Raw genomic sequence first — 13,329 nt, 5'->3', positions numbered from 1 at the left:
GTTCCCATGTCAGAAGATCGAAGGTTTTCCGTTTTGTCATGTACAAGTCTCCATGATCGGAGTGTGGCCGAACGATGTTAGGCATGTCCGTCCCAGTAACCATCTGTTTACTTTTCCTTGCAGGTGACTTGCTTTATGAGTAAGGTTGGACCTTGTAGTTGGGTATCGGGTTGAGGTCCAGTGGACTTGTGAAGTAAGAAAAATCTCACAATATCTATTTAATTCTTATAATTATATGAATTATTAGTTTGGCAATATCGATCCAACGTTTTCTCTTGGATCATAACGAGAGTACAACGTACGTACGTCATGTATGAGATAGCTAATTCTGGCGCCCACATGATAAAAATTTTCATAAAAAGAACGCATGTTTTGTTACAGAAGAACTTAGGTTTCGTTTGGATCATCAACTCATCTCAACTCATCATTACAATTTTTTTAAATTCCAACACAAAATATAATAAACAATTCAATTTTTTTAAATTTTAAAATAATAATAATATTAAAAATTAATATTCTAACAATATTTTATCATCTCAACTCAACTCAACTAACTTCAACATTAAAACTCACCCATAAATCGTCGTCTCTTGTGCATCTTTGTTAGTCAATTGCCACGCATTTGCCACGTGCCAGTCTGCTAAAACTGCACAATGGCAGCGTGCATGCCGAGAGATTTTTGACATGTGTAGCGGCATGCATGCCATGTGTAGCTTTCCAAGATTTGGATGCCGCGTGAGGCCGGAGGCAGCATTAATATATATATATATACAATCTAGGCAGCTACCCTAGCAGCAGTACAGCTTCTCTTTAAAAAGAGAGACATTGCGGCCCCGTGTGTTCCAGTAACAGTTCAGTCTTGAGCATTTGCATGCGAAAAATGGATACAAGGGGACGAGGTTCTGCGGTTTGCGGCGACACCTGCGGCTGTCCTGTTCCGTGCCCGGGCGGTGTTGCTTGTAGGTCAGTTAGTACTGCCACATCATCTTTTATACATATATATATATATATATATTCTACTACAATCATGTCTGCATGCCTTTACTCTGTTGATCGTACGTCAGTAACGTTCTCTCCTGTGGTTTCCATTAAATACAAATAAATAATTCTCCTTAAATTAAAAGATTGAAATTTTGGAAGTGCGTGTAGCTTGATGGGTGTGCTAGCTTCTTATCATGATAATATTGTACGTACCATCTGTTTTCTATTTTATTTGTGCCACTTTTGAAAGTGTTTAATCTCGTTTTAATCTACTTTATTATTATAATTTTTTTAAATTTTTATTTAAAATATAATAAATAATTTAATTTTTTTAAATTCAAAAATAATAATAATATTAAAAAATAATATTTTATTTAATTTTTAATTTTAATTTAAAATCATCTAATCTCACCTTACTATCCAAACGTTACTTTTTCTTTTTATTCACGATATGTTGCCTCTTATATATTGTTCTAAATTAATTATACTAGATGAGCTTTAAAATTAAAAATTTGAATTATTTACATTTTCCTGAAATAATATGCCAATCCTTTATGGGCACTCTATCGAATCCTAAGATTAAAGGATTGGAAATTAAGGGTTATCCCAAGCTGGTAATTGAGGTACACCTGATCTTCAGTTAAAATTAAAAAGGCTAAATTTTCTAGGATAACCCATTTGATAAATCGTTCAAGAAATTTCATGTTCTGTTTATATAGGGAGTGTGAAAGCAGTTTTGAGGATTAATGCAATTCTAATATGGTGATAATGTGAAGTACTACAGGTGCACGCCCACGAGTGTGCCTCTGACTACCTCAGCCGGAGACGAGCATATGACATGCTCGTGTGGGGAGCACTGCGGCTGCAACCCCTGCGTATGTCCTAAGAACGTGGACACTACTGGTTCCGGCAAGGCCTTCTGCAAGTGTGGTGATGGTTGCACCTGTGCTACCTGCCAGACCTGAGCAAAGATCAGACTCAGATGCTATGTATTATAATCTGTTTTTAGTTTAGCAAACCAAAGTGCCCATCTGTGATGAGTACGTACGTAGCAACTGGCTAGCATATATACGTAGTGTTTGTGTATGGTTGTATATGGTTTCAAAGATGTGCAAGTGCCGAGTCTGCTTGATTACGCAAGCTAACTATGTTTTAGATCAACGTCCTGTTGCTTTTGTTTTACAAGCTATGTTTTTCGAACGTTCTGCTTATATTATTTTTCCCCTTGCGTTCTTTATTACGGAGAAGGGAGTGAATCAAACGATAATCCGTCCTCGACATTGGGAGAGCCTAGCTAGCTAATAATAAGGAACAGATCAGTCCAGCTCTGTTATGACATCAAGCCAGCTAACAAAGGGTAAGATGCTTAGAAGATTCCAGGGGTTGATGTGACAAAAAACACTCAAGTTGGCCTGCTTCAATCTCTGCCTGATGTATCACTTGTTTCACGAGGCATTACGAGTCAACTCGGCTCGCATTACGAGCCAATTTGAACATAACTCGCCTCTCTCTCTCTCTCTCTCTCTATGTGAGAGACTCACATGGCGTGAATTGATCAAATAGTAAGGCTAAACCAACATGGTAAAAACAGTTTCGGTTGCTCACCTGATAAAGGAACTTTCTTATAACTCGTATTCCTCCCGATGAATCAGAACTGGATTGTGAAAATTTTGCAAATTGACGGAGTTCTATCCAATGCAAAGCTGAGTGGTGTGCATAACAGACCGAAATTTATCTCCGTTTCATAGCTGTGAGTAAGATTATGCCGATCTAGTAGAGAACGGGCACAAATACTGAAGATTTATCTGCGCTTCAGTTTTAGCAGTTAACATGACCTGACATGGTGCTCATTGATTATACCCAGAAGAGAGATTAGTATTCTTAATGTGCATCATAAAGATATACCCAAAGGGACCCTGAGCATTTTAACTCACAAACCATTTTGAAACTCTGTTACAGATGAGATTAGCCAAATAGAGTTTGTACAGCTATCATCTTACCAATCACTTCGTTTTTTCTATTCGGTAAGATACAGTCTTTTCTTTCCACAGTTCATTCTCCAGATGCCTCTCGTAAAAGTCTACTTCATCTGTTGCTTTGACAAACAATGCAGAAGTGCTTCTAGTACCATAACGTCCCTATGCATGAGCAAGAGACATCAGAAATTTTGTTAGAGAAAGGATAACTACTATATTGGCACACCAGTATCTCAACTTACAATTGGAGTGTCTGCGTCGACAAGTATGGAGCTTAATTGGTATTCCCATTTTGGAGGATAAATGTGAGGCAACATGCTTTCATCTTCGTCTTTAATTGTGTTCGTCATTAGCTTTCCAACCATTTCTTTCATGGATAGTTCTTCTTTTTTGCATTTATCCAATAGTTCTTTGAAATCGTTATGCAGTCGTTGAGCCTGAAAAAGATCAGAAAAGTCATACTAATTTGAGAGGGAGAGACCATGCATAAAGAGGTAAGTTACAGCAGGATAAATGAGTAGCTATGTATACTGATAAAGATGAATCAGATAAAACTACAAAAGAATAACAGATGGAGTGATAAATTCTGAGCTCAGGATTACAGAATTGTGACCCATCAAGAGTAATATACGTTAAAGGAAATGAAGTGGCAATTGGATCAATAAAAATCTATCCTGAGAGTTTTGTACTTGTGATTTATCAATTGCTGTTATATAGACGGAATGTAACATACCTTCTTACCTTTGGCCATGGAGAGTCTAACATTGCATTCGTTAACACGTGAATCCCAGGTTCCACCTCGGTAACAAACTTGTTATCTTCTTTTGCTCTGTTAGTCACATAACACACGGTTTTGGAACAAAGATCAACCAATATCAGGTTAAACCCATTATAATGATCCGCCTCCTTTTCCAGTTCTTCTGCAAACTCAATGGGCATCTTTTTGCTCTGTAAACATTATATAGAACATATAACAACCATTTTCTTATAGAAGAAATCAGCCCCACTCAAGTTGCCCAACAATGGAACTAAGGTTAAAAGCTCAAAGCTAAATCATCTGTGAAAGTGGAGTAATTGAGCATCTCACACAAACAATTAATCTATGCAACAAGGAAAGAAATACGATAAAGACTTTGTGTATAGGTCATAAATGACCTAGTATAAAACCCAAGTAGCTTTCTGTAATTACAACGCCAGCCTACATATAGTTTGTATTAAGAGAGGATTGCGTAGACATGCACTGAGTCTCGTATCAGACATACACTAGATCGATCAGAGTTATATAATCGATGAAAATGATTATTAAGAAAGCCCATGACAAGAGTTTTTGGGTATTGCGTGGCTAGCACACCTTTGTCTCACTGGCGGATACAAGGAAAATCCCATATGGTTGAACCAACAAGCATAGCTATACTCACTGATAAAATGATCAAAACGATGGATTTATTTCATTTTTCAACATTTAGCAAGGATTCAAAGGAGGCTGTAGTTTTGAAGATTAAAGCCTTATCGGCTAACTCACTTTCAAATGAATCCAGGGTAACAGTGATAACAAGGATAAACTTTTCCATTTTTCAACATTTAGCTCTTCTGTGTATGGCTGTACTCGCTCATAAAGTGCATATTATGAAATGGATGAGGCTCACAAAATGGTAGACTAAAATGGAATGTAGGTAGTATCTTTGGAAGCCCAAGGATGAGTGGAGGTGTTCGAATTATAATGGATGCAGGGGGGAATTTTGTTGCCGGCTTCTCAGCAAATTATGGAATTGGTTCTAATAGTTTGGTAGAGGTTAAAGCTATGAGGGATGGCTTATTTCATTGTTTGAAGTCACAGCTAAGATTGGTGGATCATGAATCAGTCTCACAGGTGGTTTCTAATTGGTTAAAGGGTAAAGGCATGGTGAATGAAAGATGATTAAAATATGGGAGGAACTTATTTAACTGAAACAGAATGTGTACTAAAAGATTGAGCAAGTATATCGAGAGGATAATGGCGCTGCAGACTTTCTTGCTAAAATTGATGCTAAAGGTCTGAACAAGGATTGGCTGCATGTTCTGGAACTCCCTAAACGGATTTTAGTTTTGAAAAAACAGGAACTCCCTAACAGAGATTGTATAGAAGATGTTTATTTTGCAGTTTTTCTCTTGATAGCTTTGTACAATTGTTTTGCTCACTCCTTTAGTAAGTAATGAAATGATATTCATAAGGAAAAGAGACCAAACAGATAGAGTGGGTGCCAGAATTTGATCAAAACAAAAATGAACTCACCTGCAAGAACCGAACTGGGAGGTCCCCTCTACTCTTAGCCTCCGGAAGTTTCTGAATTTCCCTGACATTTGTGAGGAAAGCCACCCGTCCATTCCTGCTACAAGCCAACCATGTCCCCCCTGCCATTTCATCTCTCCCTCCCAAAATTTCACCGCCTTCCCACCATTCCAATGGCCTCGTAGGGCTTCAAATGCCAAACCAAAACAAACCCAGAAATTACAGCACCTCGTTAACCTCCGCAATCATATCAAACAGACAAAAATTTAGAGGAGAAAAATATAAGTAAACCCAGAAGAAGAATCGGGCTCACCGATTGTGATATTCGTCCCTGTTAAGCAAGATTACGAGTGGGTATAGTGGGTGAGCTTGCCATAGAAACGCTGCAATACACATGGTTAATTTGCTGGAATAAAAATCCTCAATTTTTTGAGCCAATGAATTTCGGTCTTCTCCGGTTCTCCCTCTCTCCTGGGCTACGCGACCAATCTTTTCAGTTCCGCTTTCCGCACAGGTTAATTCCTGTACGGCACTGTCGGTTTACTGTACCTGCCCGTCGTGCCCGATCAGCTTGCCATTATATGGAGATAAGGTAAGGTAGTTTACCAAACCATTTGACTTTTTGTAGATCCATACGCGTACGATTCATATATTATTCGTCCTACGAACTAGACGTCGATTTTTTTTTTTTTTAATCTAATCAAGCTTACATATTTGTAAATGAAAAGTTTTAAATTACAATATTATTATAGAAAAATTATTTCTACTATCAATAAAAACAATACTAAAAATTAAAAGGTAAAATAATTACTAATATGCAACCAATCATTCTATTGGTTACGGTTCTTCACAGAATGTACAAATTAATTTTGAGATTGATCTAATTTTTTAAAAGACCATCTTTTATAAAAAATTTATGTTAGGTTTGTATCGTTAATTGAGATGAAATAAGATAAGATGAGTTGAAATAAAAGTTAAAAATTAAATAAAATATTAATTTTTAATATTAATATTATTTTGAGATTTAAAAAATTAAATTATATATTATATTTTATTTATAAATTCGTAAAAATTATAATAATGATAGGAGATAGGTTAGAGTCCCATAAATCCAAACCGAGCCTTAGACAAAAAATTTAAATTTAGTTTGGTTTGGTAGATGAGATGACCTCATCTCATTTCAAATAAATAATTTAATATTTTAAAATTTTAAAATAAAAATAATATTTTAATAATAATATTTTTAATTTTTAATTTTTATTTTATATCATCTCATATTATTATGTAATTAAACGAGGTTGAAATTTATTTACTAGATTTATTGTTCATTTTTGTTGGTAAAATAATAATATATTTTTAATAGGTGTTTTCCTTTAATATTTGTGTACTATTTTTTGTGACTTGATAGATATTACACATTTTTCCAAATATACAAAATTATTTTTGTTTTCCATCGACTCACAAACTCACGTAGATATAAATAATTAGAAATAATATTTATAGTTATAAAATTGATAAATTTCGTATTTAAAAAAAAAATTGATAAAAAAAATTTATATAAAAATTAATTTTGTAATAATAAATATCTTTATTTTTCATTAAAAAAAATGTGAAACTTACCTATTCCTCTAAGAAATTATAGAATCGCACATAAAATTTTGGTTACGATTCTTTTTATTTTTCATTTTTTTTTTCTAAGCTGAGGAATCAGGATACGAGATTTTGGCATCCTCCGTGTAATCATGGCGTGTCAAAAAAGAAGACAATGCGAACATCACGTGCTTCGCATGCCACCTTCCTAAAATAAAATAAAATAAGAAAACAAAACACTTAAAAAAAAAAGGAAAATGGCAAAAATAACACCCTGTTTGTTTGGCCGTCTCTCGCCAGGGAGAGATACAGAAAGAGAGAGAGAGAGAGAGAGAGAGCGAGATGGGTAAGATAGTGGAGAGGAAGAAGAAGAAGAAAGGAAGGCCTTCTCTTTTAGATCTCCAAAAGCGTACCCTCAAAGAACAACAACAACCGCAACAACCGCAGCAGCATCAGAAGCGAAGCCACAGCTCTGCCCCTCATTCCACCTCTGATTTCCGAACTGCCCCTTCCTCCGCTCCCACCCCTCTCCGGAGATCCAATCGCCGTAACCCTAATCCCCACGAAGATGACGACGATGACGACGAAGAAGACGAATTGGCCGGTAGGCGCCGCGAGAAGAAGCTGAAGCTGGTGCTCCGATTGCCCTCCCAGAAATCTTCGGCGGATTCCGGCGCGTCTCCGAATTCTTCCGGCTCGGATTCGAACGCAGAGGACGAGAACGAAAGCAACGCCGCCTCGAACAGCGGCAAGAAGCGGAAGATCAATGCGATCGGGAATGGATCTGGGCTCGCAGACTGTCCAAAGGTAACAAATTTCTACTTGCTTTGCCTGAAAAGAAAAACAAACATTTTTCGCGGCGAAAACCGCCAAATTGGCTTTTTAATATGGATAATACATTTATTTTGGCGGACTATTTCGTTGACGTACTTTGAAAAACTCCTTGAATTTCGCACCCTTTGGACTTCGCTTTTTATTGGACTTCTAGAATTTCAGCCAAAAAGGGTTTGACTTGGCCCGGCTTCGAGCTTTTGTTCTATGGCATCGATTTTCTTCGCAACTATATCTTATAGTTTTTATTTTTGATTTTTCGATTATTTACTTGCTCAACCCTAATAATGATTTGGCTGTCAAATCTGATAAAGCGTAAATTTGTCTTTTCATTCTTCTTTTTAATTATTTGTTTTCACAGTTTGTAACTGTATTTTCCCTTTTTGGACGTTTTGAATGCTAGCCTACTTTGCTTTTTCTCAGCACTTTGGTTCTGGTTCATTACCCATAATGGAAATATACGTTTGCTTTTATTTTTTGCAGGTCGAAAAATCTATTTCCGGTGCGAACCCCACAAGCGCCCACCAAGGTTTGCTAATAATCTGACATCCGTTTGCGTAAAATATAAATAAAAAAGGAGCTGTTTTTTAGTTGGTGATTCTGTGTATGATTATGTGCAGGGGGTCGGTTGGCTTCGGGACCCTCAACGTCCTTACCAGATAAAAAGCTGTTGCAGTTCATCCTCGACAGGCTTCAAAAGTGTGTCTATCAGTTACCCTGACTGTATTTTTGATTAATTTGATGTATCTTTTGATTTTCAGTTTGCTGAGATGTTCTTGTCTTTTTTTTTTTCAATATCAGGAAGGACACTTATGGTGTGTTTTCTGAGCCAGTGGACCCAAATGAGGTTAGTTCTTTAAAAAATGCTGATGCATTAAGTTCTGTTAGTTGTGTCATTGATTTCTTACTTTTTAGTGATTTTTATTTGCTATGCAGCTTCCTGATTACCATGAGGTGATAGAGCACCCGATGGATTTCCAAACCGTGAGGGGTAAACTTGCTGGTGGAGCTTATGCGAGCTTGGAACAGTTTGAGGTTGGTTTTTGCTCTTGTGAGGTTTTATCTTTGTTCAATCCCTTCCTGTTTCTTAATTGTATTTCACTAGGTTGCTAATTTACTGTAAATGCTCCAATTGAATTTTGGTTCTCTAGGGACGAGAGATTAATTTCATCTTCAGCTGTCCTGACTGAATGGACTGTATAACAGTCTTCCTATTTGCACTTCAAATTGCTTCCTGTTGGCTGTGTTTTGTATTAAGCATCTTATCGGTTACATAGGCTACTGGGTTAACCTCCCATACCTGTTTCATTTGAGCGGGTTATGACAAATTGAATTTTATCTTTGAAGGATCTAGTGTTGTTGGGACCCAACTTTGGAATTTACTCTCTGATTTTGTCATTTAAAATGCCTTGTTCTGTACTGCTAAGATTGCAGATCTGTCGTTAGCTGCTAGGTTTTTGTGCTTCTATAAAATGAAGTTTTTTTCTCGTTCTCCTTCTGTTCTTTTTTTTTTTGGGGGGGGTAAATAAGATCTTTTCTCGTTCTCCCTTTGTTTCTACGTGTAGTTGTTTGCTCTGGATGCATCCATATATATTTTTAAGATGCATTCAGTAATGGGAACATAATCTGTTTCAGATGAGCATTTAGTGAGTTGCCCTACGTGAGTTCTGTTGTTGAACAATATGGTTGTAAGCCAATAGGCTCAAGTATACTAAATATGGTTTTTCATCCCATTTTTTCATGCTAATTCACTACAACTACACTTGTGCATAAATTGTTTTGGTAGTTTCTCCTGTGTAGCTGTCACAGCAAGAGCTCATTTAACCCCAAGTGAATGTTGCCTCTTGATGTTCTGTTTTCTGTGCTCTTACTACTCATTGGGAACCATTTAGTTTTAGAATCAAGACACCTATTGGGCATAACTCGGATGGTAAATGAGGCTGGTGGGCTAGATCTTAACTTTTATGAATTTGAGAATGAAAATAATAGGTTTGAACTTAAGATTACTTGGTGTCTACATGAGCTAATTTTTTGATAAGTATGGTAAGTAATAAACTTCATTGAAAAGCGCAATAGGTGCTATCCAAGTACGAATGATGTATACAAGATAATTACCTATCTAGTAGGAGAAAAAGATACAACAAAATCATGAATTTGAGCCCATTACAGTCTATAGAAGCTGTCAGAAGGAAGAGAGTACGGAAAAAAGTTTAAGCTCCCCCGATGTCTATTCCCAGTCATTGAAACTTCTGTTATTCCTTTCTCCCCAAACACACCATTTTCTAAACTATTGCAATTTGTTAGTTGGAATCTAATCCTCTCTGCCAGTAAAAAAAGGTCCACTATTCTTCTGGACATGACCCAAGCCGAACCGACCCAAATGATTTACTGCATTATTTGCATTAATTGTAGTGTGTCTCCTGCTGATGTTTTTCTTATGTTCTATGTACTTCTAAAAAGTTTTTGTTGTGCTAGGCTTTGTACTAAGCTTTCATTGGACGGGTTGTTCTGCTGAGAAATTGGTTTGAATCCATATACAATTGGTTGATCACATTACACATACTTATATATAAAAAAAAAGATGATACATTACACTATAATGTGAAATCTATAAAATCTGCATTGCCTTGCAATGGTTTAATGGAATTATGCTCTAGAAGACATTCTTGGTGCAAATTTTGGAAGAATGCAATACTTACATTTCCTGAGATTGAAATTTTCATTTTATTATCTGGCAGAAAGATGTTTTCTTAATCTGTTCGAACGCGATGCAGTACAATGCGCCTGATACTATATATTTTCGACAGGTATGGTCAGTTTTAAACTTCTCTTGCCGTTGTTACGAATTTTTTTTGGTTGTCTAAAGCTTAGTTCTGTTTTCAGGCACGATCCATACAAGAGCTGGCAAAAAAGAACTTTGAAAATTTGAGGCAAGAGAGTGATGATAATGAAACAGAACCGAAAACAGTGAGAAGAGGAAGACCACCAACTAAGAACTTAAAAAAATCGATGGGCAAGCCTTCCTTGGAGCGTGCTGGTTCAGAATTTTCCACAGATGACACTCTTGTCAAAGGGGGAGAAAACACCAATTATGATATGAGAAAAGGAACTCGTCTTGCAGACAACTCTGCTTTAGCAGATTGGTCTGGAAGACTCCATGGTTCTCGCAATAATGATGTTTATACTAGCTGGTTGGTTGATAACAAATTTGACAGGAATGATGAACGCACAGGTTTGTAACTAGATTATTAACTTGCTTTTGGTTGTCCATGAACTTCAATCATCCTGCTTGATTGGTTAGATCCAGGTTCAAAGGGACTTGAGGGGTTGTCACTTATTTTACAGGTTCCATGGTGAAGGGTAATCAAATGAAGCATGGGAAGAAACAAGTTGTACTTGATGACAACAGACGGAAGACATACAAGCAATCCCAACCGTTGGCTGGTGGACGGGAGCTGTCTGTGTTAACTACTTTTGATGGAGAGAGAAAGCAGCTAATGGCTGTATGTATCACATTGATGTCAAATTTTCTAATTAATTCTTTGATGCTGAAAAAGTGATACCATGTGAAGTCATGCGTGAAATCCCTGTTAAACCATGGTGGATTTTTTAACTTAAAGTTCTAGAATGATCTAGCCAAATGACTCTGTAAGTTGGCAAAATACATTAAGTGTTATGCAGTTTTAAGTTTTTTTTTTATAAGTAGTGTTGTGCAGTTTTAAGTTGCATAAAAGTCATGAAACCAATAACCAATGAAAAAGATAATTAGATTGAACCGGTGGCACCTTTCAACTACATTTATGTTGGCAATGACCTCTAATATTTCCCATGGAGGAATCGCTATTTAGGTAGATAGAACTATTCAGAAGTTTGCTGGCGGCTTTTGTTTGTTTTTTTCCCCATAGGCAACAGGGAAGGGGAATTGGAGAAAAAACAGACAGTTATGAGGAGTTTTATCCAATGAAATAGTGATTTTTCAACTGGAAATATTTGAGGCTCTGTTTGGTTGACGAGTTATTTGGGTATCTTGTCTGATCTCACTTTTGTTGGTTAGTTGACTTGGCTTTTTTATATGAATCAGGTAGGTCTTCCTTCAGAGCTTGGTTATGCAAGGAGCCTGGCTCGCTTTGCTGCAAATCTTGGACCTGTTGCTTGGAAAGTTGCTTCCAAGAAGATAGAAAGATCTTTGCCTGCGGGCGTTAAGTTTGGCCCTGGATGGGTTGGAGAAAATGATGTCACACCCCTGAGGCCACTGCTACTTCCTTCGTCATTACCTGATCAACCGTTACCATCTCAGTCATTTCCTCTTGTTAAAAATCCATCTTCAACTGCAAATCCTTGCACTGTTGAATCAAGGGGAGATGCTTTGTCAGAGACACCTGAAGGTAATAGTTTTTCCAATAAGCACGTACCCTCTACTCACTCAACTTTAGATGGCCATCTAAGCAAGCATCCCCCTCCGTCTGCCACCACGTCCTCATCCCCCTTTTCTCTGAATAAGTCTGCTGAACCCCTGAAAGTTAAAGCCGAAGTTGCTGAAGGACTTGGTTCTCACACCGGGATTAACATATTGAATAGTAGTACTGGTGCAATCAAGCCAAGGCCTTCCTTTCAGATTCATCAGAACAGTGTAGTTCAACCTGGATTGAATGGTTCCTTTGGGTTTAACATCGCGGCTCAAAGGGGGAAACTAATTGGAGCAGGCAGGCCTGCTGAGTTTAACTTGCAGTCGCCTCAGATGCTTGACACGATATCCAGGACCAATACTAACCTAGTCCATATGGCGACTACAAATAGCCTTAATTCGGAAGACTACAAGATAATGGAAAGTTCAACTTCAACTAATTCTGGCGGTTCATTGCGAAACTCTGGCAGTGAGGCATTGGCAGCCCAAGTAAGAGGACTTCATTCGCGGCCATCTTGGCAAGGGCTGTCACCACGACAGAGAACTGATTCTGGATTGTCACCACAACAGAAACAAGCTTCAATTCCGCCGGACTTGAATGTCAGATTTCAGTCTCCTGGATCCCCTAGTTCTAGCCGGGTTGATTCAACACATCCAGATTTAGCATTGCAGTTATGAGAATAATTGAGTCGATTTTTTTTTCTTTCTTTTAATTAAGTTAACCATAGAAAGATGGATTTATGATTTGTTGCTCCTGGTTATGAGAACAAAAGAGGGTCTCTCCGATGTGGAGACGATTAGGGCCACACCTAACAGTATTGTAGAAGAGTAGACTAGGCTTTCCTTGTACAGATTAATGTATTCTGATTCTTAGGCCCACAAGCAAAAAAGGGGTTTCATTTGTAACATTGGAAACCATTATCTAGCAAGAAGTTATTCTTAGCTCATCTTGTGCTTCTAATCCTTTGTTAAATGAGCAAACAGAATTTGTTTTATTATGTATATGACCATAAGAAAAACAGTACTGCTCACATGGAAACCTACCTCACCCTGCTCCCAACAAAAACATAAAAAGACATCCGAACTCCGGAAATAAGAAAGAAATTGTCAACAACCTTTGCGAAAAGCGCAGAGCTGGCAAAGGAAAGTAGTTTCTAGTTTGAGTTGCAATCAATGGGTTGGAAGTTGGAAACCGGTTGAGTTTCCGAGAGGAGAAGAGTATGTCTGTCTTGTTTTTTTTTTTTTTTTCACTTAATGCATCCGATGGACCCGGTCAA

At 37.3% G+C, this 13,329-nt stretch overlaps 3 protein-coding genes across 3 annotated transcripts; 2 read left to right on the top strand and 1 right to left on the bottom strand.

Moving 5' to 3' along the window:
• The first annotated feature begins 778 nt into the window (after positions 1-778).
• Positions 779-2,195, top strand: LOC108997472 (metallothionein-like protein 4A). Its single transcript, XM_018973783.2, has 2 exons — positions 779-963; positions 1,766-2,195. Exons 1-2 carry the CDS (start codon positions 872-874, stop codon positions 1,944-1,946), a joined length of 273 nt encoding a protein of 90 aa, XP_018829328.1. The 5' UTR covers positions 779-871; the 3' UTR covers positions 1,947-2,195.
• Positions 2,196-2,802: 607 nt separating this feature from the next.
• Positions 2,803-5,852, bottom strand: LOC108997471 (transport and Golgi organization 2 homolog). The gene is made up of 5 exons (XM_018973782.2): positions 5,540-5,852; positions 5,230-5,413; positions 3,699-3,905; positions 3,200-3,394; positions 2,803-3,119 (listed from the first exon to the last, which is right to left on the bottom strand). Exons 1-5 carry the CDS (start codon positions 5,620-5,622, stop codon positions 2,985-2,987), a joined length of 804 nt encoding a protein of 267 aa, XP_018829327.1. The 5' UTR covers positions 5,623-5,852; the 3' UTR covers positions 2,803-2,984.
• A 1,237-nt stretch (positions 5,853-7,089) lies between these two features.
• LOC108997434 (bromodomain and WD repeat-containing protein 1-like) lies at positions 7,090-13,013 on the top strand. Its single transcript, XM_018973715.2, has 9 exons — positions 7,090-7,623; positions 8,131-8,176; positions 8,268-8,346; positions 8,449-8,494; positions 8,584-8,682; positions 10,386-10,454; positions 10,531-10,879; positions 10,993-11,150; positions 11,729-13,013. The coding sequence occupies exons 1-9, from the start codon at positions 7,159-7,161 to the stop codon at positions 12,728-12,730; spliced, it is 2,313 nt and encodes a 770-aa protein (XP_018829260.1). The 5' UTR covers positions 7,090-7,158; the 3' UTR covers positions 12,731-13,013.
• The last annotated feature ends 316 nt before the right edge of the window (positions 13,014-13,329 follow it).

This window comes from Juglans regia, chromosome 13 (genome assembly GCF_001411555.2).
Source record: "Juglans regia cultivar Chandler chromosome 13, Walnut 2.0, whole genome shotgun sequence".
NCBI lineage: Eukaryota > Viridiplantae > Streptophyta > Magnoliopsida > Fagales > Juglandaceae > Juglans > Juglans regia.
Note: the sequence above shows the minus strand (reverse complement) of the source record. Positions and strands in the feature narration are given on the sequence as shown.